The sequence below is a fragment of the Dipodomys ordii genome, unplaced genomic scaffold, assembly GCF_000151885.1.
Source record: "Dipodomys ordii isolate 6190 unplaced genomic scaffold, Dord_2.0 Scaffold60, whole genome shotgun sequence".
Classification (NCBI taxonomy): domain Eukaryota; kingdom Metazoa; phylum Chordata; class Mammalia; order Rodentia; family Heteromyidae; genus Dipodomys; species Dipodomys ordii.
The window spans coordinates 8,979,126-9,004,392 of record NW_012267276.1 but is presented as its reverse complement, the minus strand read 5'-3'; the positions used below and the strand labels follow the sequence as shown (position 1 = coordinate 9,004,392).

General features: G+C 34.8%; 1 protein-coding gene across 4 annotated transcripts in view; it reads left to right on the top strand.

Annotated features, from left to right (window-relative positions):
• Kiaa1109 (KIAA1109 ortholog) overlaps window positions 1-25,267 on the top strand; it is a 150,657-nt gene that overhangs the window by 6,869 nt on the left and 118,521 nt on the right. For all 4 annotated transcript variants that reach the window (XM_013022153.1, XM_013022156.1, XM_013022155.1 and 1 more), the window contains exons 2-17: window positions 765-948; window positions 4,368-4,449; window positions 4,755-4,948; window positions 6,875-6,954; window positions 8,018-8,168; window positions 12,879-13,035; window positions 13,417-13,495; window positions 14,504-14,595; window positions 15,762-15,879; window positions 17,165-17,320; window positions 17,804-17,901; window positions 19,514-19,692; window positions 19,842-19,948; window positions 20,800-21,008; window positions 23,654-23,881; window positions 24,564-24,701. In XM_013022153.1, coding sequence (XP_012877607.1) covers window positions 765-948; window positions 4,368-4,449; window positions 4,755-4,948; window positions 6,875-6,954; window positions 8,018-8,168; window positions 12,879-13,035; window positions 13,417-13,495; window positions 14,504-14,595; window positions 15,762-15,879; window positions 17,165-17,320; window positions 17,804-17,901; window positions 19,514-19,692; window positions 19,842-19,948; window positions 20,800-21,008; window positions 23,654-23,881; window positions 24,564-24,701 — 2,252 coding nt within the window. The remainder of the gene's footprint in view (window positions 1-764; window positions 949-4,367; window positions 4,450-4,754; window positions 4,949-6,874; window positions 6,955-8,017; window positions 8,169-12,878; window positions 13,036-13,416; window positions 13,496-14,503; window positions 14,596-15,761; window positions 15,880-17,164; window positions 17,321-17,803; window positions 17,902-19,513; window positions 19,693-19,841; window positions 19,949-20,799; window positions 21,009-23,653; window positions 23,882-24,563; window positions 24,702-25,267) is intronic.

The following is a 25,267-nucleotide window of genomic DNA, read 5'->3' as shown; positions in this document are numbered from 1 at the left end:
ATCCTAAGATCTCAGCCTGCTGAGTAGCTAGGATTACAGGTGTGAGCCACCGGGGGCTATTAATCTTTAATGTAATTATGTCTTTTATTTGAGAAGGTTATTGCTTGACATCAACAGTTCATAAAATATGTTTTGTACAATTTTTAAAAGTAATGTTTATGGAGAATGCCTAGTTTCTTTTTTTTTGTTGTTGTTGGTCATGGGGCTTGAACTCTGGGCCTGGGCACTGTCTCTGTGCTCTTCAGCTCAAGGCAAGCACTCTACCACTTGAACCACAGTGCCACTTCTGGTTTCCTAGTGGTTTATTGGAGATAAAAGTCTCATGGACTTTCTTGCCCGGGCTGGCTTTGAACTGAGATCCTCAGTAGCTAGGATTATAGGCGTGAGCCACCAGTGCCCGGCTAGAATCCCTAGCTTCTATGGTGCAAAAATCATAGTGCAGTTACAAAATACTTGCATGATATGTAAATATACTTAAACATTTTACTATGTGTATTTTATTATAACATTACAGCTATTTAGTGAAGTCTTTTATTTTTTTTAATCCAGAATCAAGAAACTCAAGTTGGTTTTCAGGGTGTTAAATTATAATTCTAAATTTCTTTTGCCAGTATTTATCTTTAATATGCATCTTTATTATGTAGGATTGTATTTTAAAATAAATGATTTGAGTTACTTTGTGAAACAAGATTTGTCATGAAGCTTTGATTGATATTCTTTATAAGTTGACTAAAAGTTTTTTTTTTGGTACTTGTTATCTTTAGATCCAAAGGCAGAAACCAGGTTATACATCACAGTTAATGACTTCGAATTTCATGTCTACAATCGTTCCGATCTTTATGGACGTCTTCAAGAGTTGTTTGGTTTGGAGCCAACAATAATTCCACCCAAGAAAGATGATGATAAGAGCCGAAATGGAAGAACAAGAACCCAGTCTAAAATTGAAAGGTTCAATATCAAACTTGAATTTTGTTAATTTCCAATGTTTAAACATTTCCTAGAATTTCATTAACCTAAACAGAGCCTAGTTTTTTTTCTTTTTATAAATTCAATTGCAATATTTAGTTATACTTAAATAATTAAAAAATTAAAACATAGAATTATTAAATGTTCCCAGAGTTCTGTCTGTTCCCTTTACTCAGCAGTCCTAATTTGTTTTATATTAATAACAGCTGTTATTAATTTGGTCTCTTCCTTTTGACTATCTGTACATACATATACAAATATGTACTCTTTGAGGTACATATGTAAATATTTGATTTTGTCTTATGTGTTTTAAAAAACTCTTTAAAAATCTTGTATAGTGTGTATTGTTAATTTGCTCTATTGTTTATTTTGTGATAATGTAGATTGAACCCAGGGCTTTGTATGTGGTAGATGAAGCTGTCACTGAGCCACACCCCCAGATCTGTAACTTGCATTTTATACAGCTATATATCTTCAAGATTTTTGTGTATCTGTATATATAGATTACCTTATATTAAAAAATATTCTATAGCAGGTTAGCAAACTTGAACCTACAGACCAAAGCTAAACTACTAATTGTTTTACAAATAAAGTTTTATTGGGACATAGCCCTACCCATTTGTTTAAATATTGTTTCTGGCTTCATTTGTGTTTTAGTGGTTGAGTTGAATAGTTGAAACAGAGACTATACAAGACAGACCATGAAACCTAAAATATATGCTGTCGATTGCATTACAGAAAATGTTTGCTAAGCCCTGGTATAGAATAAATGAGAAAGAGTTGAAGTGGAGATTCAGAGCTAGTGGACAAAGTAGCCCAGGGAGGTGAGGAAAAGTTTAAAGAAAGACATCTAAGTCGCTCTACACACCTGTGGGTTCTGCTTTGACAGATTAATTCAACTGCAGATCAAAAATATCCAGAAAAGCCGGGTGTTGGTGGTGGCTTATGCCACCTACTACTACTCCTATCTGAGGATCATGGTTCAAACCCAGCCTGGGCAGGAAAGTCCATGAGACTTTTACCTCCAATAAACCACCAGAAAACTGGAAGTGGTGCTGTAGCTCAAGTAGTAGAGCGCTAGCCTTGATCTGAAAAGCTGAGGGACAGCGTGAAGGCCCAGAGTTCAAGCCCCATGACTGATCAAAAAAAAAAAAAAGTCCAGAAAAAATAGTTTCTACTGAACAATTATAGACTTTTTTCTTAATGTTCTTAGATAATACAGTATAACAACTATTTATACTGAATTAGATGCTAGAAATTATATGGAGATGATTTTAAAGTATGCCAAATAATATGCACAGATTTTATGCAAATAACATGACATTTTTTTGTGAGCAACTTGAGCATCATAAATTTTGGTTTCCTTGAAGGTCCTGGAGCCAGTGCCCCATGGGACTGGTTTATATGGATGACCATATAAGAGAAAAACTCTGGAGAAAAACAACTTTCTGATAGATTAATGAACTATAAGGAAAAGTTAAATAGTATGGAGTAGATATAATAGTCTGTAAATAGTATTTTTAGCCATCTATAAGTAATTCATTATACACCTTTTCTAGAAAATGAAAAATTCTTTAACAATATTTAAAGACAGTAAAGGGAAACTATAAATGAAAATTCAGTTAAAATCCAAGAATAAGTTGAAATGCTTTTTGGTTTCTAAATACAATACAGTTTTATAAAGAAATGAATAAAATTTGGAATCAAGTTTGGAATTTAAGAAATAGTCTATGGCTAGCCTTTAAACCACATCAATATGTTGAAGAGGCACCGGCACTTCCATTCTCATTTGTAGCCTTACATGTAATAGTTGAGATGTGGAATCACACAAGTCCATAAATGAGTGAAGAAAATGTGGTATATAGACATTGTGAAATATTATTCAGTTTTAAAAGAACAAGCAAGTTTTGTCCTTTGCAACAAAATGGCAAACTGAAATAAGCTTGGTACAGAAAGTTAAATACCTTATCATCTCTCTCATATTGTAGAATCTAAAAATGTTAAACTCCTAAAAGTAGAAAGTAGAATGATTGTTAGCAGCAATCACAGATGTGGAGGGGTTAGGAAGATGTTCAGATGTTCAATAGGAATGAATTGAAGAGCTCTGTTATATAACATAATGACTGTAGCTTAAAATAATGTATTTTTGACAATTTCTACTAATAGAGATTAAGTACTGTTGCCACAAAAATGCTAGGAAGAAAGATAGGGTATCTTTAGGCATTCTGCAAAAAAAAAAAAGGGGGGGGGGAAATCCAGATTTTAACTGAAACAGTGATTACATTGAGTCAGGGAACCTGATGAAAGAGACTTGGGTGGTAGTGGTGTTGATAGAGAAGGCTTTGGGAGTGTGCAGGAACCATATGTGACTGGAGATGTCTCAAGCATTCATTTTCAGATGTTACTGTGAAATACTTGTTTTCACCAGGCTGTGCACTTTCGTGTATGACCAGTTTTCCTACACTGAGCCAATGATTTTAATTTTTTTGAGGGCAAATTATTTTGGCATGGGTAATATGGGGAGAGAAAGAAGTTGAGCTGCTGCCTTACTTTCAGAGCTGCTAACAATAATGGAAAAGATTAAAGATTCATACCTTAATCATTAAGTTAACCTTGATGATTTCATGAGAATTTTGGTTATCTTGTGAAATGCATGTGGTAACAATATATTCTACTTGATGGTTTTGTCATTAAAGCCTATTACTATAAAAGCATATGTTTGTAGTCTACATTAGCTTATATATCAAAAAGCTGATGTGAAAAAACCCATTCTAAGAGATACTTTTACGGATATTGATATTTCCTTATATAATTCACATATAATTCACTGAAGTAGTCATTATATGTGTATAGCTGGTATTAATAATGCATCTTGTGCTAGGTGCTGGTGGCTCACACTTGTAATCCTGGGTACTAAGGAGGCTGAGAATGGGAGGATTGAGGTTTGAAGCCAGGCCAAGTTTGAGACTCCTTTTCCACCCATAGATGGGCACTATGATGTACATCTGTCATCCCAAGATATATGAGAGGCTGATATTAGGAAGATCTTGGTTCTAGGCTAGCTCAGGCAGAAAAAATGTGTGAGATTCCCATTTCCATAGGTCAAAGGGAGTTGATGAGGTTCCATATGCCTATGATCCTAGCAATAGGAAGCCTAAGTAGATAGGAACAGGTAGCCTAACTTGGTGGGAAACTAGACCTTAGCCTAAAAATGAATGAAAAACAGAATTGGAGTTGTGACTCATTTTTAGCAATATCTTGCTACTAGGCCAAACAAGCACAAGGCCCTGGGTTCAAACCCTGGAACCACCAAAAAAAAAAGAATATGTTTTCAGGAAATTAATTGTATCCTCTATATTTAAGGTTTTCTCATGCATGTAAATTTTATTTTTTCTTGTCAGAGTTAAAGTGAAAACAGAATCTCAAGACCCTACATCCTCCTGGAGATCACTTATTCCAGTAATAAAGGTCAATGTTAGCACAGTAAGTACATTTTGGTACAACGATTAGTGAGTCAAAATGGAAAACTTTTTGTGTTTTTTCAAAAGTCATTTTTCATGTTAGTAAAATAAGGCAATTTGGTGGGGTTTTTAGTTCCTATTTCTGTAAAGTGAGAAAACATTTTAATAGCAATAATGTTTTAGAGCAAGTTTTTAAACTTGGAAGGCTGTTTAGTCATTGCTTTAAATTTGCTTAAATATTGTTTTTTAGATCCATAGAATAATTTAGTATATAACATTAAAATAGAACAATTTTTTGATTTTTCATTGATTTTTTTTTCCCCTTAGGGACGTTTGGCCTTTGGGAATCATTACCAACCACAGACTCTGTGCATTAATTTTGATGATGCTTTCTTAACTTATACTACAAAACCACCTTCAAGTCACCTTGACCAATTCATGCATATTGTGAAAGGAAAGCTTGAAAATGTTCGAGTTATGCTTGTTCCTAGTCCAAGATATGTTGGTCTTCAAAATGATGAGTAAGAAAACTTTATAATTTCTTTTTAGCTATTATAGATATCAGCTAGAACTTTTAGCATACATTAAATTTCTTTGCTAAAGGTTGTGCAGTCTATTAAAGTCATTAACAGTTTTTCTTGCTTTTAGGATCAGTATGCTATATGGTGTGTTTCATTGTGTGTTTCATGTGTGTTTCATTGTGTTTCCATGTGGTTATAACTATTGTTTTTACTTTCTCACTCTATTTTGGAAACATACTTGAGATGGTCTCATGTGGATTTTTTTCTAAACATGGATATATAGTAAACTAAAGAGTTCCATGACATAGAGTACCATTTTGAGTTAGCAAAAGTTGAAAATAGAATTGAAAATACTTTTGGGAAAACTAATGAAGTTAGTATGGTCTGGTTTTGAGACCTATTTGTTTCTTTGAAACCTAAACTCTTAGTTTCCCATTTAGCTACCCAGACCTTGTCATTCAGTGAAGTAGTTCCTTTTACTTATGAGACATGTTATATGAATGCTGTACATTAGATTCATCTCAGTGTGGTGAGATTCTTATACAGGAATAGACCAGGACCTGAGGGAACAGATTCATTTGACTTCAGGCCATATATTCATGGGTTGGTTGATGGGCCCTCATTCTGTGGGTATATCTGGTCTTTCTCATTGAGATTATGGACTGGATTGAGCATCTTTTGGAATGTGGGCTATGCACACATTCTTTATTTATAGGTAAAGGCAAACTGAATAAATCTGGCCTTAAAACTACTAGAGAGTAGGACAAAAAAGTGTGCAGTATTTTAATAATTTGTGTGAATAAAATATCATTATTCAACAGTAGAAATTTACTACACTTTGTGATTTCATCCATGTTTAGAAGAAAAAAGTTTGTACATACTGTATTATCTTACTGAGAAGTTAGTTTTAATGTGGAAATATTATAGTATATGATAGAGAAAAATTGTTAAAGCAAGGATTAATACTTTTTGAGAAGAGGAAGACAGAATTATCCACACCAGAGTTTAGCTTCAAGATATTTGCTTTAAGTTTAAGTTGATCAGTAAAAATGAGGGCTACATAGAGAGTTTGAGACCAGCCTGGGCTATATATCCCGACTCTGTCTCAAAGCAAAGCAACAACAGCAGCAAGCCTCCAAGGAAATAGATGTTACATTGTTACAAATAAAAATATTATAGGTTATTTTTTGTTGTTGTTGTTGGTTGTGGCCCCTGAACTCAGGGCCTGGGTGTTGTCCTGAGCCTTTTTGTTCAAGGCTAGTGCTCTAATACTTGAACCACAGCACCATTTCAGGCTTTTTCTGAGTAGTTTATTGGAGATAAGTGTTTCATGGACTTTTCTGCCTGGGATGGCAGAATCCTCAGATCTATAATCCTCAGATCTCAGCCTCCTGAGTAGCTAGGATTACAAGCATGAGTTGTCAATGTCTGACTAGATAAAATCTTTTAATGCTTCTGAATGATTATACTTTAGGCCACTGAAAGAGTAGATATTTATTTAGGATTGTAGTATTAATAGAAATGACTTAATTTTAATTTTGCCATAAATGTAGAAGATGTCACTATTTCAGTAGTTATTATTATATTGAATTTAAAATTTGTTTTAAATTGATTTCTCTCATTCAGAGTAGATTTCTCTCATTCAAAATGTAAAATCAGAGCAATAAAATCCAAAATGTTTTCTTCTTGAACTTAATTTGCTGGTAAAGGTTCAGTACCATTTTATGTTAGTGTAATATCAAATATAACTGTGAAACAACTTGTTAAGATGATTTTTTTTGAAGTTTTTCTCTTTTCAAGATATCACTCATGATGTGCTTTGTAGTGTGTTCCTTTCTTTTCTTTTTTTCCCATGATTATTTAGAGTATAGAGTACTTTGTATTCTAGAGATGTATTTCGTTTGCCCTCACTCTGTCTTCTTGCAGACCACCTAGACTGATGGGAGAAGGCTTTGTGGTAATGCAGTCAAATGACGTTGACATCTACTACTACATGGATGAGCCAGGTATTGCTTTCTTCAAGTATGTTCATAGTTAAAATTCTGTAATGCTGATATCCAAGAATACTTAAAATCTTACTTTGTGACATAGCTCAATAGTCAAGTATTAACTTTGCTTTTGAGACAAAAATATAGTAATATTTTTAGACTAAAATATAGTGATCTTAAAATCCATTTGCACAAATAGAGCTGGGCATCAGTGGTTCATACCTGTAATCCTGGCAACTCAGGTTAAGATCTGAGGATCATGGTTTGAAGTCAGCCCAGGCAAAAAGGTTCATTAGACTCTTTAGTTAACCAGCAAAAAGTTGAAAGTGATACAATGTAAGCCTTGAGCAAAAAAGTTAAGGGTGTGCTCCCAGGCCCTGAGTTTGAACTGTAGTATTGGCACAAACACATACACACACAATCACATTTTCACAAATATATCTCAGAACTTGAATCACAAGCAGGTATGGTGGTGCACACTTGTAATTCTAGCAACTTGGGAAGCTGAGGCAGGAGGATTGTGAATTCTAAGCAATCAACATTGAATTTGCAAGTAACTATGAATGAAAACTTTTAGGGAAAGTGATATAATTCAGCTAGTTCATTTTAGCTTAGGAAGAACATCAATCACATTCTGTTAGATTGGAGGCTTAATGCTTAAGATTGAAATCCAAGTAGTTAACAGTGCTTGATAGGTGGCTTTCATTTGATAAAAGCAGGTAAGTATTGAAATTTTTTTTTTTTTTTTACTGATCTTGGTATTTGAACTTAGGGCCTGGGTGCTGTCCCTGAGCTTTTTTGCTTAAGGTTAGTGCTCTACCACTTGAGCCACAGTTCTATTTCTGGCTTTTTGGTGCTTAATTGGAGATAAGAGTCTCATGAACCTTTTTGCCCAGTCTGGCTTTGAACCTCATTCCTCAGATCTCAGCCTACTAAGTGAGCCATCAGTTCCTGGCTCTCTTAAAAATTTTTAAGAGTATAAAGGTTTCCTGATACCAAAATGTTTTAGAACTGCTCACCCAAGGAAACTTTTTGAGTGTTATTGTAGGTAACTGTCTTTATGTGTGTGTTTGAAATACAGGACTTGTTCCAGAAGAAACTGAAGAAAATATTGAAGGAGAAATAAGCAGTGAAGATTGCAAATTACAAGATTTACCACCCTGTTGGGGACTGGATATTGTTTGTGGTAAAGGAACAGATTTTAATTATGGACCATGGGCTGACAGGCAGAGGTACTTGAGTAAATTTTATTTTTAATAAAGTCTATTGAATATTAAGATAATACTTAGCTTTATATATACACATATATACATGTACATGTGTATATATATGTATATATTTATATATTTATATTTGCCCATAGACTTTTTTTTTTATTGTTGTTGGTCATGGGGCTTGAACTCTGGGCCTGGGCACTGTCCCTCAGCTCTTCAGCTTAAAGCTAGTGTTCTACCACTTGAGCCACAGTGCCACTTCCAGCCCATAGACTTTAAAAATTGTTGTTATAAAGGTAAGGTATAGCGGGGTTACAGTTATAAGTCAGATAAGAAGTACATTTCTTTTTTTGGACAGTGTCACTCTTTCCCTCTTGCTAGCTTAATATTTTTGTAAACTTTTTCAAGCTACTAAGTTGTCACTAAATCTTTCGGTTTAAATAGTAGCTTGCTTATGGAGAAATGATAAGCAAGTTTGCTCCAAAGGAGAATTAATATATAAAGATGGTGAGCGAGCAGCATATTTACTGGTTTCTTTATTTTTTTTCTTTTGTGTTAATCAGTTTATTTATTGGCCTTACTATATGCCAGGCATTGTTGAGGATTTAGGGCAGGATTCAGAAATAAAACATGCATAGGTTGGTTTTAGTGGTGGAGAAAAAAAGTTTTTATGTGTGGTAACAAAGGTAAAAACGGGTGCCAAGTTTAGAAAATTACACTTTGCTTCTGAGAGTTGACTTACCAAAGCAGCCCAGAAGATGGAGCTGAAACAATGGAAGGTTGTTTCTGAAGGACAGAAATCCGACTTCAGTGTGGGCAAGGTTGGCTCCTTTGGAGAACAGTAGGATATGGCCAAGTGTCTCTCAGTGGCTTCTAGGTCATGGTTTCCTATTCTTTCCATGTTTCCCTCTGTAAATGCACACTTGTACAAGATTGCTTTACAAGGAGGATAATGTATGCCCTGCTGACCTAACTTAAACTTCGTTACTTCAACAAATGTAGTCTCATTGGTATTAAGAGTGAAACATCAGGGTGTGTGTGTGTGTGTGTGTGTGTGTGTTTGTGTGTGTGTGTGAATCCTGGGGCTTGAATTCAGGTCTAAGCATTGTTCTTGAAACATCAGGTGTGTGTGTGTGTGTGTGTGTGTGTGTATCACTCAGGTCTAAGCATTGTTCTTGAAACATCAGGTGTGTGTATGTGTGTGTGTGTGTGTGTGTGTGAATCCTAGGGCTTGAACTCAAGTCTAAGCATTGTTCTTGAAACATCAGGTGTGTGTGTGTGAATCCTGGGGCTTGAACTCAGGTCTAAGCATTGTTCTTGAAACATCAGGTGTGTGTGTGTATGTGTGTGTGTGTGTGTGTGTGTGTGTGTGTGTGTGTGTGTGTGTGTGAATCCTGGGGCTTGAACTCAGGTCTAAGCATTGTTCTTGAAACATCAGGTGTGTGTGTGTGTGTGTGTGTGTGTGTGTGTGTGTGTGTGTGTGAATCCTGGGGCTTGAACTCAGGTCTAAGCATTGTCCTTAAAACATCAGGGGTACGTGTGTATGTGTGTGTGTGTGTGTGTGTGTGTGTGTGTGTGTGTGAATCCTGGGGCTTGAACTCAGGTCTAAGCATTGTTCTTGAGCTTTCCTTCCCCTCAGTGGTAGCATTCATTCAATCACTTGAGCCACAGCTTCACTTTAGACTTTTTGGTGATTAATTGGAGAGAAGAGTCTCACAGACTTTTCCTGCCTGGACTGGCTTCAAACAGTGATCCTCAGATCTCAGCCACCTGAGTAGTTAGGATTACAGGTGTGAGCTGCTAGCCCCTTGTGTGAAACATGAATTTTTAGGATATAACTCAGTTCATAACAAGTACATAACTTATACCAGAGTAGGGGAGAAAAGAACAAAGGAAGGCTTTGGTAGAGGTAACATGTCACTTTAGTTTTAAAAGATGAGTAAAAGTTTTCTAGGGAAAGAGAGAGGTATGAATAATCAAGATGGATGCATGGGGCAGTGGAGGATTGTCCTGTAGGTACTGAAGATAGTTCAGAGTTCTGTAATAATAAAGAGCTGTGAAGCTGGATGCTGGTTCCTCACATCCTGTACTCCTAGCAACTCAGGAGGCTGAGATCTGAGCATCATGGTTTGAAGCCAGCTTGAGTAGAAAAGTCCATAACACTTCTCTACAATTAAACAAAAAGCCAAAAGTGAGGGTATAGTTCAGATGATAGAGTGCCAGTCTTGAGCAAAGAAGCCACGTGAGAGTGTGAGGCCTGAGTGGCTGGGCATGAATTTAAGCAGTTTGATGGCAGAAGAAAGCAGGAGGATAGAGTGTGAGGTTAAGTGGAGCTACATAGTGAGACCCGGTCTCATAATTATAAATCAAGTGCCAACAGTATAGCTCAGTGATAGAATATTTGCCTGGCATGTGCCATGTTTGGTTTCAGCACTGCCAAAAAAGAAAGTATTGATTTTATACAGGAGATTAAAAATGCGTGTGTGTGTGTGTGTGTGTGTGTGTGTGTGTGTCTCTGTGTGTCTGTGTCTGTATGTCTCCCTAATGATGCTCAGGCTGTCTTGAGCTCAAGTGATCCTGCACTCTCAGTCTTTCAAGTAGCTGAAACTACATTGAATCACTGTACCTGTCTGATTTCTTATTAGTCATTGTATTAGTTTTATTTTTACTATACTATGAACATTTTTCTATTTACTGTAGAATATAAAATTCTACTTACTGTATAATATGAAAGGAGAGAATATTTGTTATTAATTGTGAAGGAACAAACATCTAAACTCCCTCTGTTTTTGGTAGCATGAGGGTTTGAACTAAGGGCTTCATACTTATGAGGCAAGTACTCTACCATTTCAGCCATATTTATAGCCCTTTTCACTTTAGTTTTATCTTTTTAGTTAGGATCTCATGCTTTTTTTGACTTGCCTCAGTCCTCTGTCCTCAGCCTTTCCTTAGGTCTCCTGCTAGGTTTACAGGCATACATCATCACACTTCATTTGTTCTCGGAAGATGGGTCTCCTCTTTTTTTTTGGTGTTTGGTGTTTGGGTTGACCTTGAACCACAGTCCTCCTGTCTCTGTATCCCACATAGCTGAGATTATAGGTATGAGACACTGTCTGAAAAGTTAGTTCTTGAATCACTTTAAGTCAAGTCATTCGCTGAGTCAGCTGTCACTGGGATGTCACCACTCTTGATGTACTGGGGTTTTGATAACTTTTTAATTTTGAAAGTACTACCTATTATTACAAATACTCTTTATTAAATATTATGATCTCAACTATAACTCTTCTGACATCACCTTTATAGTAACAATAAAAAATAATATTTCTCTGTCTCTCTCTCTGTCAAACTCTCCCTTCTCCTTATCTCTCCCCTTCTTTCTCTTGGTTTCTGTCCCTGTCTCTGTCTGTCTGTCTCTCTTTCTCACCTCTTTTTTTCCTTTCTCCCCTCTCTTGCCTAGCAAGCAGTCTGTTCTTTTACAATTTGTAGTATATAGTGTATAGATAGATAGATAGATAGTATTCCAAGTAGTATTTCTTGTCACTGCTGACTGCTTCTTTAACCTTTCTTTAAAAACCACCAACTTGCCCCTTCTGAAAATATGAGCAACATTGTATTAAGTTTGGCTTACACTGAATTGGAAATTATTATTTATCTTCATTATTTGATAGACACTAATTGAAGTCTTAGCATCTAAACACCTATGTACTTTTTAGAGATAAGTTGATCTTTAGCCTTTTATTGATACCATATTAAAAATGATTATGAAAGGAATACAAAATTTGTTCAGCTGGGCGCTGGTGGCTCATGCCTGTAATCCTAGCTACTGAGGAGGCTGAGATCTGAGGATTAGGTTCAAAGCCAGCCCAGGCAGAAAAGTCCGTGAGACTCTGATCTTCAATAAACCACTAGAAAAACTGGAAGTGGCATTGTGGATCAAGCGATAGAGTGCTCGCTGTGAGCTGAAGAGCGCAGGGACAGCACCCAGGCCCAGAGTTCAAGCTCCACAACCAACAAAAAAAATAATAATAATAAAATAAAATAAATTGTTCCATGCTCTGTTACCTGCTCAGTTTTTCAGATACATTGTATTTAATCCTTAGAAGCGTGCTTAGAGACAAGTTAAGGCATGCCTGTGTCTTAGACAAGGAAGGAAGTCAAGTTTTCTCAGAAAGCTTAAATCATTGTTTAGTGTGGGAGTGCAGTTCTAATTAAGATATCCTCTGTCATTATTTACTATTTGAACAATTGACACAAAATGTAAAATGTTTTTGATTCCTCAGTACATTTGTATAATCAAATTTGGTCTTACCTATGACTCATTTGGTAATAGTATAGGAAGTGGTCAAGACATTGGAGAAAACAGGAATTATTAAATGAGAACAATTGTCATGTATCCTTATAAAACTACTCTGAGGTGCTGGGAAGGTGGCTCAGTGGTAGAGCGCTTGCCTTGCATACATGAGGCCCTGGGTTCAATTCCTCAGCACCACATAAGCAGAAAAAAAAAGCCGTAGTGGTACTATGGCTCAAATGGTAGCATGCTAGCCTTGAACTGAAGAGCTGAGGGACAGCGCCCAGGCCCAGAGTTCAGGCCCCACAACCGGACCCAAAAAAAGCAATAACAAAAAAAAAACCCCAAAGCAACAAAAAAACCCAAACTACTCTGAGCCCTTATCAGAGGTAATCTTCGTTTGCATTACATATCTTTTTTTCTATCTTCTTATATAGAGATTGTTTATGGAAGTTTTTCTTTCCACCTGATTATCAAGTTCTGAAAGTTTCTGAAATTGCACAGCCTGGAAGACCAAGACAGATCCTTGCTTTTGAACTACGAATGAATATTATAGCAGATGCCACCATTGACTTGCTGTTTACTAAAAACAGGGTAATTATTGTAATAGTATAGTAGCAATTGTGTTTAAAATTTGAATAAAAATTTTTAGACAAAATTTCTGGTACCCATTCCTGTACCTAAATTCATTTCTGTGATCTTTATTGCACTCCCCATAAATGATTTTATGTATGTAACTTTTATATTTTTATTAACTATAATTCAGGAAGAGAAACTAATGATGAATAATAATGGCCCTTCATGTTATATTATGGTTCAGTTTTCTCTTTGGTGTTTTGTTAAAAGTTGTTCTAGTTTAGGTATAAATTGAAACTATTGTTCTTACAGATTTTTAATGCTTGTTTCACAACATTCGTAGTTTCTTTGAGAAGAAAAACATGATGGAACTAAATCTTTTATGTATTCTTTTGGTAGGAAACAAATGCTGTACATGTGAATGTAGGAGCTGGCTCATATTTAGAAATTAATATTCCGATGACAGTTGAAGAAAATGGTAAGTGGTAATCATTTTGTTTTTTTTTTCAAATCTGAAATGATTAGTGAAAAGGTTACTATAAGGTGATATAGTTCTTTTAAATAAACATTAATAAAGCATAAAATAGAGTTAGGTCTTAGGAAGAACAATGTTATCAGGAGAGTAATATAATTATAAGCCAGATTCAGGTATTTGGAAAGGAAAAAAAAAATCCCTTGATAGCAGGATACATGTAACTAGCCATGTGACTGGTCAGTGTTCATAGAGAGGAAACCCATCCAGAAAGGAACTGTGATGCTATGCTTTCCTGCCTTTGTGGAGAATGGGCTGCATTGTTGGAAAATAGTCATTTCACGAGTTGTTTCAAACTCATTTTATAGACATGGTTGAAAATGAAGCAAATATGTACTCTTGAGTCTGTGATAAAGAAAAAAATGTAAGTTGTATTAAAGTGTTGAAAACTGTTATGTAGAGATAGGCATAGACAATTATCCTATTCATGGATTCAACCAACTGTGAGTTGAAAATATTTAAAAAATCCTGTCTGTACTGAACATGGTCAGTTTTTCTTATACTTAAAACAGCATAGTATAACAACTATTTACATGGAATTTACATTGCCTTAGGTGTTGTAACTGTCCTAGAGATAATTTGAAACATGTGGACCATGTCTGTAGGTAATAGGAAAATCCTGTGGCTTATATAGAGATATAAAGGATTTGAGCATGTACAGATTTTGGAATTCAAAGAGGTTCCTGGAAACAATCTCCCATAAATGCCGAGAGACTGCTGTAGTTTTGGACTCAAAAGCAAAATCAGCATAGATATCACATGGTGAAGATCTTTCCTGAGACCTGTTCAAAATAAGAAGCATCCATATTAGCAAGATTGAGATGTTGTGTTTGGACAGTGACTTACCACCATTTTTTAGCAATTTCACTTTTTAGGGGTGGTAGAAGTTCTAGTCCAAGATTACTAGTTGTGTGCTATTTCCTGGCCCTTAATTTCTGTGTTTTTATTTATTAGGTTACACCCCTGCAATTAAAGGACAGCTCTTACATGTTGATGCCACTACTAGTATGCAATACCGGACCCTTCTAGAAGCAGAAATGGTAGCAGTAAGTCTGGCATATATGATGATACATATACTTGGATGTAGTACAAATTTGGTTTGAATTTTCTGCTCTAAAATGTCAAATTTATTCACAAACTACCAGGGTTCTTGACCCCATATGTGGGAAGAAAAGTGCACTCTCATCTCTTCCCAGTGGTATAGACTGCCTGGTGTCTCCTGCTATGTGTAGACATGTGAATAGAAGGCAATGAAAAGTGTGAAGTTTGTTAGAATATTGTTTGTAGACATCATATTTCTGTACTAAATTTCTCCTAAATTCCAAATAAAATAATTTTTGTGACGTGATTTCTTGGCCCTATTGGGTTCTTTCTTAGAGTTTAAATAGCATTAGTCATTTTGCTTTTAACTGAGTGAAAAAAATAAGTTGAGAGGAAGAAAGTCCTATTGGTGTCTTGAGTTCCTCCCATTAGAAACAGAAGCAGTGTAAAAATGCCATGATTCAAATTGCAGGTTGGAAATGTATTGATTGGATATATTTTTTCTTTCTGTTTTTAAAAATGAAGATAATAACTACAAAGCTACCATGTACAATGTTTAATACTCACAAAAATAATTTAACATGATGTCATAGAGGCTTAATTTTTTAAGCCAGCATCTTACATACAATATAAATGCAAATTAGGAGGAAATTTCTCAACTATCAAGAATTTATCAAACACCATAAATACATTTTGAATTGGCAAATTTAGTGCTTATTAAGTGTCGTCATTCATTAGAATTCTTGATCCATTGTCAATACATGGGGCTGTGTGGCGGGCGATGCTGTTCCATGTCAGGCAGCCTTTTCCTTGGCAGAAACTTAAAGCTTTTTAGCCATAACAGTGTCACTGTGTGATAGTAAATTATGCACACTGCCCTCCTGTGCCTCTTATGAGGCTGAGGTGAAATAAGTACTACTGGGTTAGCTGGAGTATAGTTTCAAAACTACAGACTGATTTTCAAAGATTTTGACCACATCATGGCTTAATATTTCAGGGAGCTGTATATTACTGAGATACTCAACTTTCACCACAATTACATTAAAATCTCAAAGGTACTTCCTGTTCAGCTCAGTAGGAATAGAAGTTTTAATTCCTCCACAAAACATGTGACTTCATCCAATGCCGTTTACACAGTGTCTCATTTTAAGAACTAATGTTTATTTTGCAGTTCCACATCAATGCCAGCTACCCCCGACTTTGGAACATGCCCCAGACATGGCGGTGTGAGCTAGAGGTTTACAAAGCCACCTACCACTTCATTTTTGCACAGAAGAACTTCTTTACAGGTATTTTTTGAAAATACAAATAATAGGTTTTTCATGGTGAATTTGTTACTTCTAAATTAACTATAGAGATTTGAAAACATCATTCTTGTTTTGTTACTTTTGCAATTTTCTTTTAGGCTGAGAATATCAAAGAGGAAATTTTTATCCAGATGTTTTGTGTTCTCTTCTAAACCAGACAACTTAGGCCAATGTTTTATATCAGTGTAGGGATGGTAAGATTGTCTTGATGCATCAATTTCTTTCTCTTCTTAAGCATCAGCTTAACTTCATAATTTGTTTGAATTATTATAATCAATAATTATTGTAATCAAAAGCCAAAAGCATTGACTTTATATTCAGAGTCCCTGTTTACTCTTGTCCATTTGTATAGTTGATGTTATTAGTATTAAAAAAGCACCCTTATTTCTTGGAGCAAGTTTTGGTAGCTATTCATCTTTCATGACTATGAAAAATATTTATTCTTAGTTATGAATAGTAGAAAGGTAGCTACATGCAAATTAACACATTTATGGAATTGTGTTCTAAAATTTAGTCCCAGAGAGTTGCTATAATGTATTAGGGTCAAAGACTAACCACAACCTAATGTTTGCTTGACTGCTTGCTTGCTTTCTCTGCCCATCCACTCACCTAACCCTTCCTCCATCCCTCATTTACAAACATCCAATCTGTTTTGAGTACTACTAGATATTTGGAGGAATAGTGGTGATTTAAACACAATTATAGATAATAGATCAATAATGATAGACAATTTTATACAACATTATTTACTGTCACTGTGATGTTAAGTTACTTCATTGTTTAAACTTCAGTTTTCTTATTTGTATATAAGAATGAAAATTTTCACCCAATTTTGCTGCCAAGAGTTTGGCGTTTTAACTATTAGTGCAAAATTTGTAATTAATAAATGTGGGTATACCAGGAAAAGTATTTTTCAATCAAAAAGCAGTGCATAACACATGAATATAGAATTATAAAAATCTACATAGAAAAATGAGAGGCAATCTATTCACAGTGTTGGATTATTTGCGAAGTAGGATATGACATGATTTCTGTTTGCTAGAATTTCTTGAAAAGTAATATATTAAATATATGAAATTTTATATTTGGAACTATAACTAGTAAAGAGATATCACTTTACTGTCAAGCCTTTAATATCTGACACTTTATAAAAAAACATTTCAATGTAAAAGTTCTTTTCAGTTACAAAGATTCATTTTTTTCTAGTTAGAAACTTTTATTTTCTAAATTTCAGTTAACTTTATGTTCTGTACCCCAATAATTTTAGATTTAATTCAAGACTGGTCTAGTGATAGTGCTCCAGATATTTTTTCATTTGTTCCATACACGTGGAATTTTAAGATCATGTTTCATCAATTTGAAATGATTTGGGCTGCTAATCAGCACAACTGGATTGACTGTTCTACTAAACAACAGGAAAATGGTAAGCAATTTTTTAAAATTAGGTTTATCATTCTACTCATTAAGGCATATATCAGTAAAGAAAATTAGTACTGACTTCAGTATTTTTGTAGATACTAGAATTGCTTTTCCCTTACTATCATGTAAAACTCTTTGAGGAGTATTTATGAATTTGTGTTGGATTTTACCTATCATTTTACATTTAATTTCATTTAGTTGTACAGTTAAGGCAGTTTTTACATTTAAATTTTATTGACATTATAAATAAATATAGGGTTTGGAATGTGGCTCAGTCGTAGAGTGCTTACTTAGAATGCATGAAGCTCTGGGTTTAATTCCTCAATACCACATAAACAGAAAAAGCTGGAAGTGGCGCTGTGGCTCAATGATAGAGTGCTAACCTGGAGCTGAAGAGCTCAGGGACAGCAACCCAGGCCCTGAGTTCAAGACCCATGGTTGGCAAAAAAAAAAAAAAAAGTAAATATATTTCCTCTTTTTATTATAGTGTACCTGGCAGCCTGTGGAGAAAGATTAAACATTGATTTTTCTTTGCCATTTACGGATTTTGTTCCAGCTACGTGTAACACTAAATTCTCCTTAAAAGTATGTATAAATGGATATATTGTTTATTTCAGAAGGTTTGTTAGTAAATTTGATTGACTTTAGTGTCCCAGAATTCCTGCTGCTTTTTGTTACATGTTCCCCCTAAGAAACTGGCCAACAAAAAAAATTCCCAAATTGATTATTTTCTTAGAGCCCTCATTTCTGATCTCTGTGGTTAATTTGTATGTTCTCCTAAGAACTCTGTCTAGCTCTGATGTTTTATGAACTGATTTTATACTTCCTGTATATTTGATTCTTAATTTAAAAATGAATTCAGGAGATAACCAAAAGTATCTTTCTTCCTTTTTCAAAAAGCAACTTTTACATACTTCTCCCAAGCTTAAAACTTGATGGGTTTGGATAATGGTAGGGTTTGGATAATCATTAGTAATTGTAGTATTAATGTGAGTTATAGTGGTAAAAATAGGAAAATAATAATAGGAACAGCTGACACTTATTAAACATTTTCTGTGTGCAGACACTGTTCTGAATCCTTTATGTGTAGTAATTCATCTAATCCTCAAAACAGTTTTCTAATAGTTAATACTATTTTCTGTATGTTGGAATATCAAGCATGGTATTGTGGTGTGACACATGCCTGCAATCCTAATACTAAGGAGACATAGGCAGGGGGATCACAAGTTCAAAGACAGCTTAGGCTATAAGGGAGAGAAACATTGAGAGAGGAACAAAGTTATAGTTGTCACATAGCTAATGAGTTTCCATGTTAATTTTGAGCCCTTGCTTATGCTGCTTATGACTGCATTTTTGTAGCTGCTCTCTTGTGTGTACTTTAGGGATAAAGGTAATAGAAGTGCATTGTGTGTGTGTGTGTGTGTGTGTGTGTAAATAGCATAGTGAAACCCAGTAAAATTGTTTAAACAAAGTGGGGGAGGGGAAGAGGGTAGTGGTCAAGGTTGAACAAGAGAAGGGAAAGTCAAGTACATTATATGTATATATGGAAATAGAGTGAAAGAAACCTCATGGTAAGTAGGTTTGCCATTTTGAACAACAGAAACACCCAAAAGAAAGAAAATATACTAGACATCAAAGTAAACAAAGAATAGAGACCTTAAGAGGAAAAAAGTTATATCCAATTTTATTAAACCTCAAGAGATAATACTATTTTAACAGTTACAAAAAAAAGAGCATTTTTCACCTGAGCTTATATTAAGAGTTTTTCTTTATTATTATTTTTTTTAATGAGGGGATTTCTTGTGTAGGCAAGTGCTCTACCACTTGAGCTGTTGCTTTTGTCTGGGCCAGCCCAGTAGCTGGGATTAAAAGCTTGTGCCATCAGGCTGAATCTTTTACTTCTCTTGAGTTTTACATCAAGTATCCATCCACGGAAACCATAGAAGACAGTTTTACATTATCATGTGGAATATGTGTTTTTTTTTAAAACAATTTCCAGTCAGAATTTAATTATAGCCTAACAAAAGCTTATTCCAGGTATTTACCTGACCGTTCAGTAAAAATATACAGTTTAAATTTTAGTATCTTACATTGAATTCATTTTCAAGATTGTTATATATTGATTTGCTTGCAAATGTTGGTCTAACATATTGATGTCCTGATTTTATTACTTGGGTTATTATAAATTATTTTTTAGGGAGAAGATGTTGATCTTCATTTGTTTCTGCCAGATTGCCATCCTAGTAAATATTCGTTATTTATGCTGGTAAAGAACTGCCACCCAAATAAGACGATTCATGATGCTGGCATTCCTGGTGAGTGCCAGAGTGGCCAGAAAACAGCTAAACCAAAATGGCGCAACATTACTCAGGAAAAGTGAGTACATTATGACCAGGCATTTTGTGCTTATATGTGGAGAAATTTCTTCTTTCAAATAATGAAAATGTTTACTAATCTGTAAGTAGTATTTGAGTATTAGTCAAGAAAAAAGTATCTGACTAGAAACTGTTTTTTACTCTTCATAGGGCTGGCTGGGTTGAATGCTGGACTGTCCCAAGTGTCATGCTTACAATTGATTATACGTGGCATCCAATTTATCCACAAAAGGCAGATGAACAGCTAAAACAATCATGTAAGAGTTTTTATAGAATTTATACTTTGAAACAGCTGCTGTTACAGTTAATACTCATCAGAAAACAATGCAAAATGGAAATGCATTTGTTCTAAAATAAGTATATAAATTTACCATGTTTTAAATACTTTGGAATGATTATAGCTAACTTTTGAACATTTATTGAATAGATTAAATGTAGAATCTTTACAACAGCTCTGTGAAGGAAATAATTATTCTTATTTTGGAGTTGGAAAAATAGGCTGAGAAAAAGTAAGTAACTTTCTTAAAGACTGCCAAACTAGTAACAACAGAACTAGAATATGAAGCCATGTATGTGTTAATTTGTATATTTGTATATTTATAATGCTTGATTTTTTGGAAATGTTTCTTTAATGCATTTTAGCTATTATCATATAGTTTATAGCTTCCTGAAGATAGTTTGCCTTATTCTTGTGTCCAAAAAAAATCAAATAATTGTTTTCTTTATGTTTTTCTAGTGTGTGAAGTTTCAAAGAATAGTTTTCCTAGTTGTTCATATAGTCTAGAGGGTAATAATGTTACACTGCAGTTATGGTCCACATTTGTACCACAGATTGTTACTTACGTTAACAGCAACTTTTTATTTTTATTTTTCTTTGAAGTCTGATTTATACGTTTCTCTTAATGTATCAGTGAAGTTGTTTTTTATTTGCCTTCTTAATTATTGGTCTTTCAAATCTTTTTAAAAATTATATACTATAGGCATACCAAGATCATTTGATTTTATAATTGGAAAGTAAAATTTCTTGGTATTTCCTTGAAGAACTTTTAGGATGTCATTTCCTCCTTTCCTCAAATATTTATCTTTCTTTCCCTTCAATTTTTTCTAGTATCAGAAATGGAAGAAACTATGCTGTCTGTCCTAAGGCCAGCTCAGAAAGCATCAGACAGAGTTGTTTCTTCACCCTTGACCTCTTCACGCCCTCCTGTGGATCCTTCAGAACTGCCACCAGATAAACTACATGTGGAAATGGAACTTTCCCCAGATTCTCAGATAACACTCTATGGACCTCTGCTAAATGCATTTCTCTGTATAAAGGTATGGTTTTTAAAGAAACATACATTTTTCCATGGAGGCAGCTGACACATTTGAAATTGCCAGTTGTATAACTTAAATTTTTGAGGATACATTAAATGATGCTTACTGGATGTGCACCCCAGAATCAGTTACAGCAGTACTTACCACTTAGTAAAATGCAGTCAACAACTTTAACTTCTAGCATTCTAGGAAGGGTGCTAGTTACAGATAAAGATAATTCAGGGTCTGTTTTTCAGAAAGTTAGAGCAATAGCTAAAGGAACAGGCTGATTTATGGACAAATTTTGACACATAATGCAGCAACAAAAGCATTGCTTGTTATCTGGCAGTAGTTACTACTAGGAAAATTCTCATTTCATGTGTGTCCACTGAAACATGACAACACTTCATGATGAAAAATGAGCCAAGATTTGATTTGAGCTTTATCTTAGAGAAACAGTTATATTAAAATAAGTTTAGAAAAATAAAATAAAATAAGTTTAGATCAGAATATGCCAAATTTCAGTTCTGAATAAATGTGCACTACATCTTAGAACAAAAAATGAATTTATGTTGATTCCTTTAAAGCACAATTTTTCCACTGAAATTGTGTGATTGCATAGTTTGATGACACTGAAAGTTGATGTCTGTACCATGATTTTGAAGACAGGCTATTTTTGGAAAAATATTTGAGGATTTCATCAGTTTTCTAGAGATCATAATCATTCTTTTTATATCTGATTATACTGATTATACTTGTAAGAAGTTTCTTACCAGTAATCAACATCTTACTCATTTACTACTTCTTTCTCGTAACTAATGTTTTTAAACCTTGCTTATCTCTGATAGCTCAGCCTATGATGATAGCAGTGTTCCAGGACCAATTAACATTATTTTCATGAAGTTTTGCATTTTTCCCAGGACTTTGAAAGGTTACTTTACCAATTTGGTTTTTATTACAATGTTGGATGTAAAGTATGTCTACTAATCAAAGATTTATTTTCTCATCATAAACAAGAGAGTTACTTGTAGGAGTGATATTTGTGTAGCTTTAATTTTACACTGCATGCTTATTTGCTTTCTTTTGCATTTACTTAGATGCAGAGATTTGGATATTAAAAATGTAGGTAACAGAATTCTATAATCCACAGTGGTAGGAGTGATTAATTCTGGAGAGGGACTAGGGTTTGTCAGGGAGAGCCAGTCAAGATCTTTAGTGAAGGTTTTTTTCTGGAGAAAGGACTGGTTTAGGAGAATTTTGAACATACATAAAAATCTAAGTATTTGACTCGTTATATTGTATTTTCTAAAAACTCTTGTAAGCATTAATTTATCTTAAAGTAAGATGCTATTACTATTTGTAAAAACTCAAGATTTTTATCAGTTACTTTTTCTCCCCTTAGCATCTTTATTTTTATTTACTTATTCATTAATAATTATTTTTGCAGTACTAAGAATTGAATGCTGAATTGTTAGGCAGTCACTCGGTCAGTTAGGTCACATTCCCAGTCCTTAGGTTTTTAGTTTGTTTCTCAGAGAGGATCTTACACTTTGCCTTCTGAGCTGCTGGGACCACTTTATGCACCTTGGTATTTTCCTAAATTTGTTTTCATATTTTGTTCTTTTATGCCACATATACATTACTTGTGTGCAGACAGCAAGTTTTCTTCACTTATTGAAGAGTCTGCCTTTGCTCCAATGTATGTTTGGGCTCCTTTGTCAAAGATTAGATGGCTGTAGCAACGTTATTTTTATTTCTTTTTTTGTTTGTTTGTTTTTGGGTCCGGTCGTGGGGCCTGAACTCTGGGCCTGGGCTCTGTCCCTCAGCTCTTCAGCTCAAGGCAAGCGCTCTACCACTTGAGCTACAGCGCCATTTCCAGCTTTTTTCTTTTTGCTTATGTGGTGCTGAGGAATCGAACCCAGGGCCTCGAGCATGCAAGGCAAGCGCTCTACCACTGAGCCACCTTCCCAGCCCCATGTTATTTTTATTTCTTAGTCTTCTGTTTTGCTCCATTGATCTTTATGTCTGCTTTGGCGCTTTAGGCTGTTTAGGCTGTTTTGTTACTATGTTATAATTTCTGATGCAAAAGAATTAAAAATATTAATAATTGAAACATTTTAATACTAAAAAAGTGAATGAAATATGTGAAAAAATATTTGATAGCTGTTGATAACACATGCTATTATCTGATCAAACTTGGGTAGTTTTAGTAAAGCTGTTAGAACATTCCTTATAAATATTCCAACTGTAATATATAAACTATAACATGTAGCTAATTGGATTTACGCAAATTGATTTTCAGTGACTGAATCTTCTTTCCTTAAAGGGTGACCCTGGGGAGTGCTTCAGAACTCAGAAGCAAAAATTGAAAACTGTTAAGCCATGCAAATAATCAGAGTTCTCCTTGATGATCAAATGATAAGTTTTTGCTATTGTTGGGGTGGTGTCATGAAGCTTTACTATAAATCTTTGTGATCACTTGCCTTTTTGCTATAGAAGATGTATACTAAGATAAATATATATATTTTGATACATTGTGAAAATAGTCCTGGTGCTTTTAATTAATAGTAGAGTAGAGGCATGTATTACATACAAATTTAGGGCTCATGAGTGACCTGTATTGCAAATCTCTTGTAATGGCTGCTTGGCTTTTCTTAATATTCTAGGAAAACTACTTTGGGGAAGATGACATGTATATGGACTTTGAGGAAGTTGTTTCAAGCCCTGTTCTCTCATTGTCAACCTCATCCAGCTCTGGATGGACTGCTGTTGGGATGGAAAATGACAAAAAGGAAAATGAAAGTTCAGCCAAGTCAATTCATCCTCTCACTTTGCGCCCTTGGGATATCACTGTCCTTGTTAATTTGTACAAAGTTCATGGGCGTCTTCCTGTTGTAAGTGCTTATGTATCAAAATGGTCTGTAGTATATAATGATATCTATTTAGAATGGTAAATTCTCTGTGTATGTGTGCTTTGGTACAGGGTACATATGTACACAAGAAAAGATAAAAAAATCTTTTGAATTTATCTCTACCTGTATAAAGCTAGCTTCCTGTTCTATGTAACTTTAGCACATTTAGTCATGATGTAGAGTTATGATGATATTCTAGGACTTTGCATTTTGAGGCTCTAGACTAGTTTGGACCATTATGATGAGCCTATTGTAAAAATCAAATTTCAGGCTCGGCCTAGAAGTTGAGTTGTGTCTCAGGTTTGGATCTAGCATGGGTTCCTCGTTTACTCTAAAGATGACCCCTGGCCATGTTGAGGCTGACCTGGACTGTAGTCATGCCTGTAGAACATGGGGACTTTGGATTAGGAATAGTGAGGAAGAGGAGGTAGACCCTGGAACCATTACTTATGTTGTCTACCAGGGTCTATATCATGAACCAGTACTACATAAACGAGGTCACTCACCTCTGTTGCTTAGTGTCCTTACTAAGGTGCAAAGTAATCAATTTTGTCAGTATGCATTGTTACTCCTTTTGAAAATCAAATTCTTCTAATCACAATAAATAAAATTTTTATTTTCCTTCAAGTTCTCACCATTAACTTTATTTTTTGTGTGTCTGTAGCATGGAACTACTGATGGTCCTGAGTGTCCCACAGCTTTCTTGGAAAGACTATGTTTTGAAATGAAAAAGGGGTTCAGAGAGACCATGTTGCAACTTGTCCTGTCACCTCTGAATGTGTTTGTCAGTGATAACTATCAGGTAATAAAACTAAGATTTGGTAAAGACATAGAGATTGATTATATGTCTAAGTAATGTGTTTTCTCTTTGTGAAATATATGATTTCTTTTAAAATTATAGTCTTAATTCAGTTTTGTGTCTATGCATATCTGAAAATTATTTAGAGTCCTATTGTATTCCTATATTGCTCCCTGTTTACGTGATCCTAAATTACACTTAACCTATATTGTCTTTAAAAATTTTTTTTATTGTAAAGGTGATGTAGAGAGGGGTTACAGTTATATAAGTAAGGTAATGAGTACATTTCTTTTTGAACAGTGTTAACCCTTCCCTCATTTTCTCTGCTTTTCCCTCCCCCCACTCCCTGCCCTCCTGCCCCAACTTGTAAAGTTCTTTTCCAACATAGTGTCTAGTGAGTATTGCAGTTGCATTGGTTTACCCCTTGTTCCACTGTTTCTGTGCTTCCCCTACCCTTCACCAAATCAGATAAACTTATATATAAGACCAAGGGTACTGGAATCGGAAACAGTGACCACAGGGAATAAACCAGAAGAGAAAAAAAAGACAGAAGAAATAGCTGCAAACAG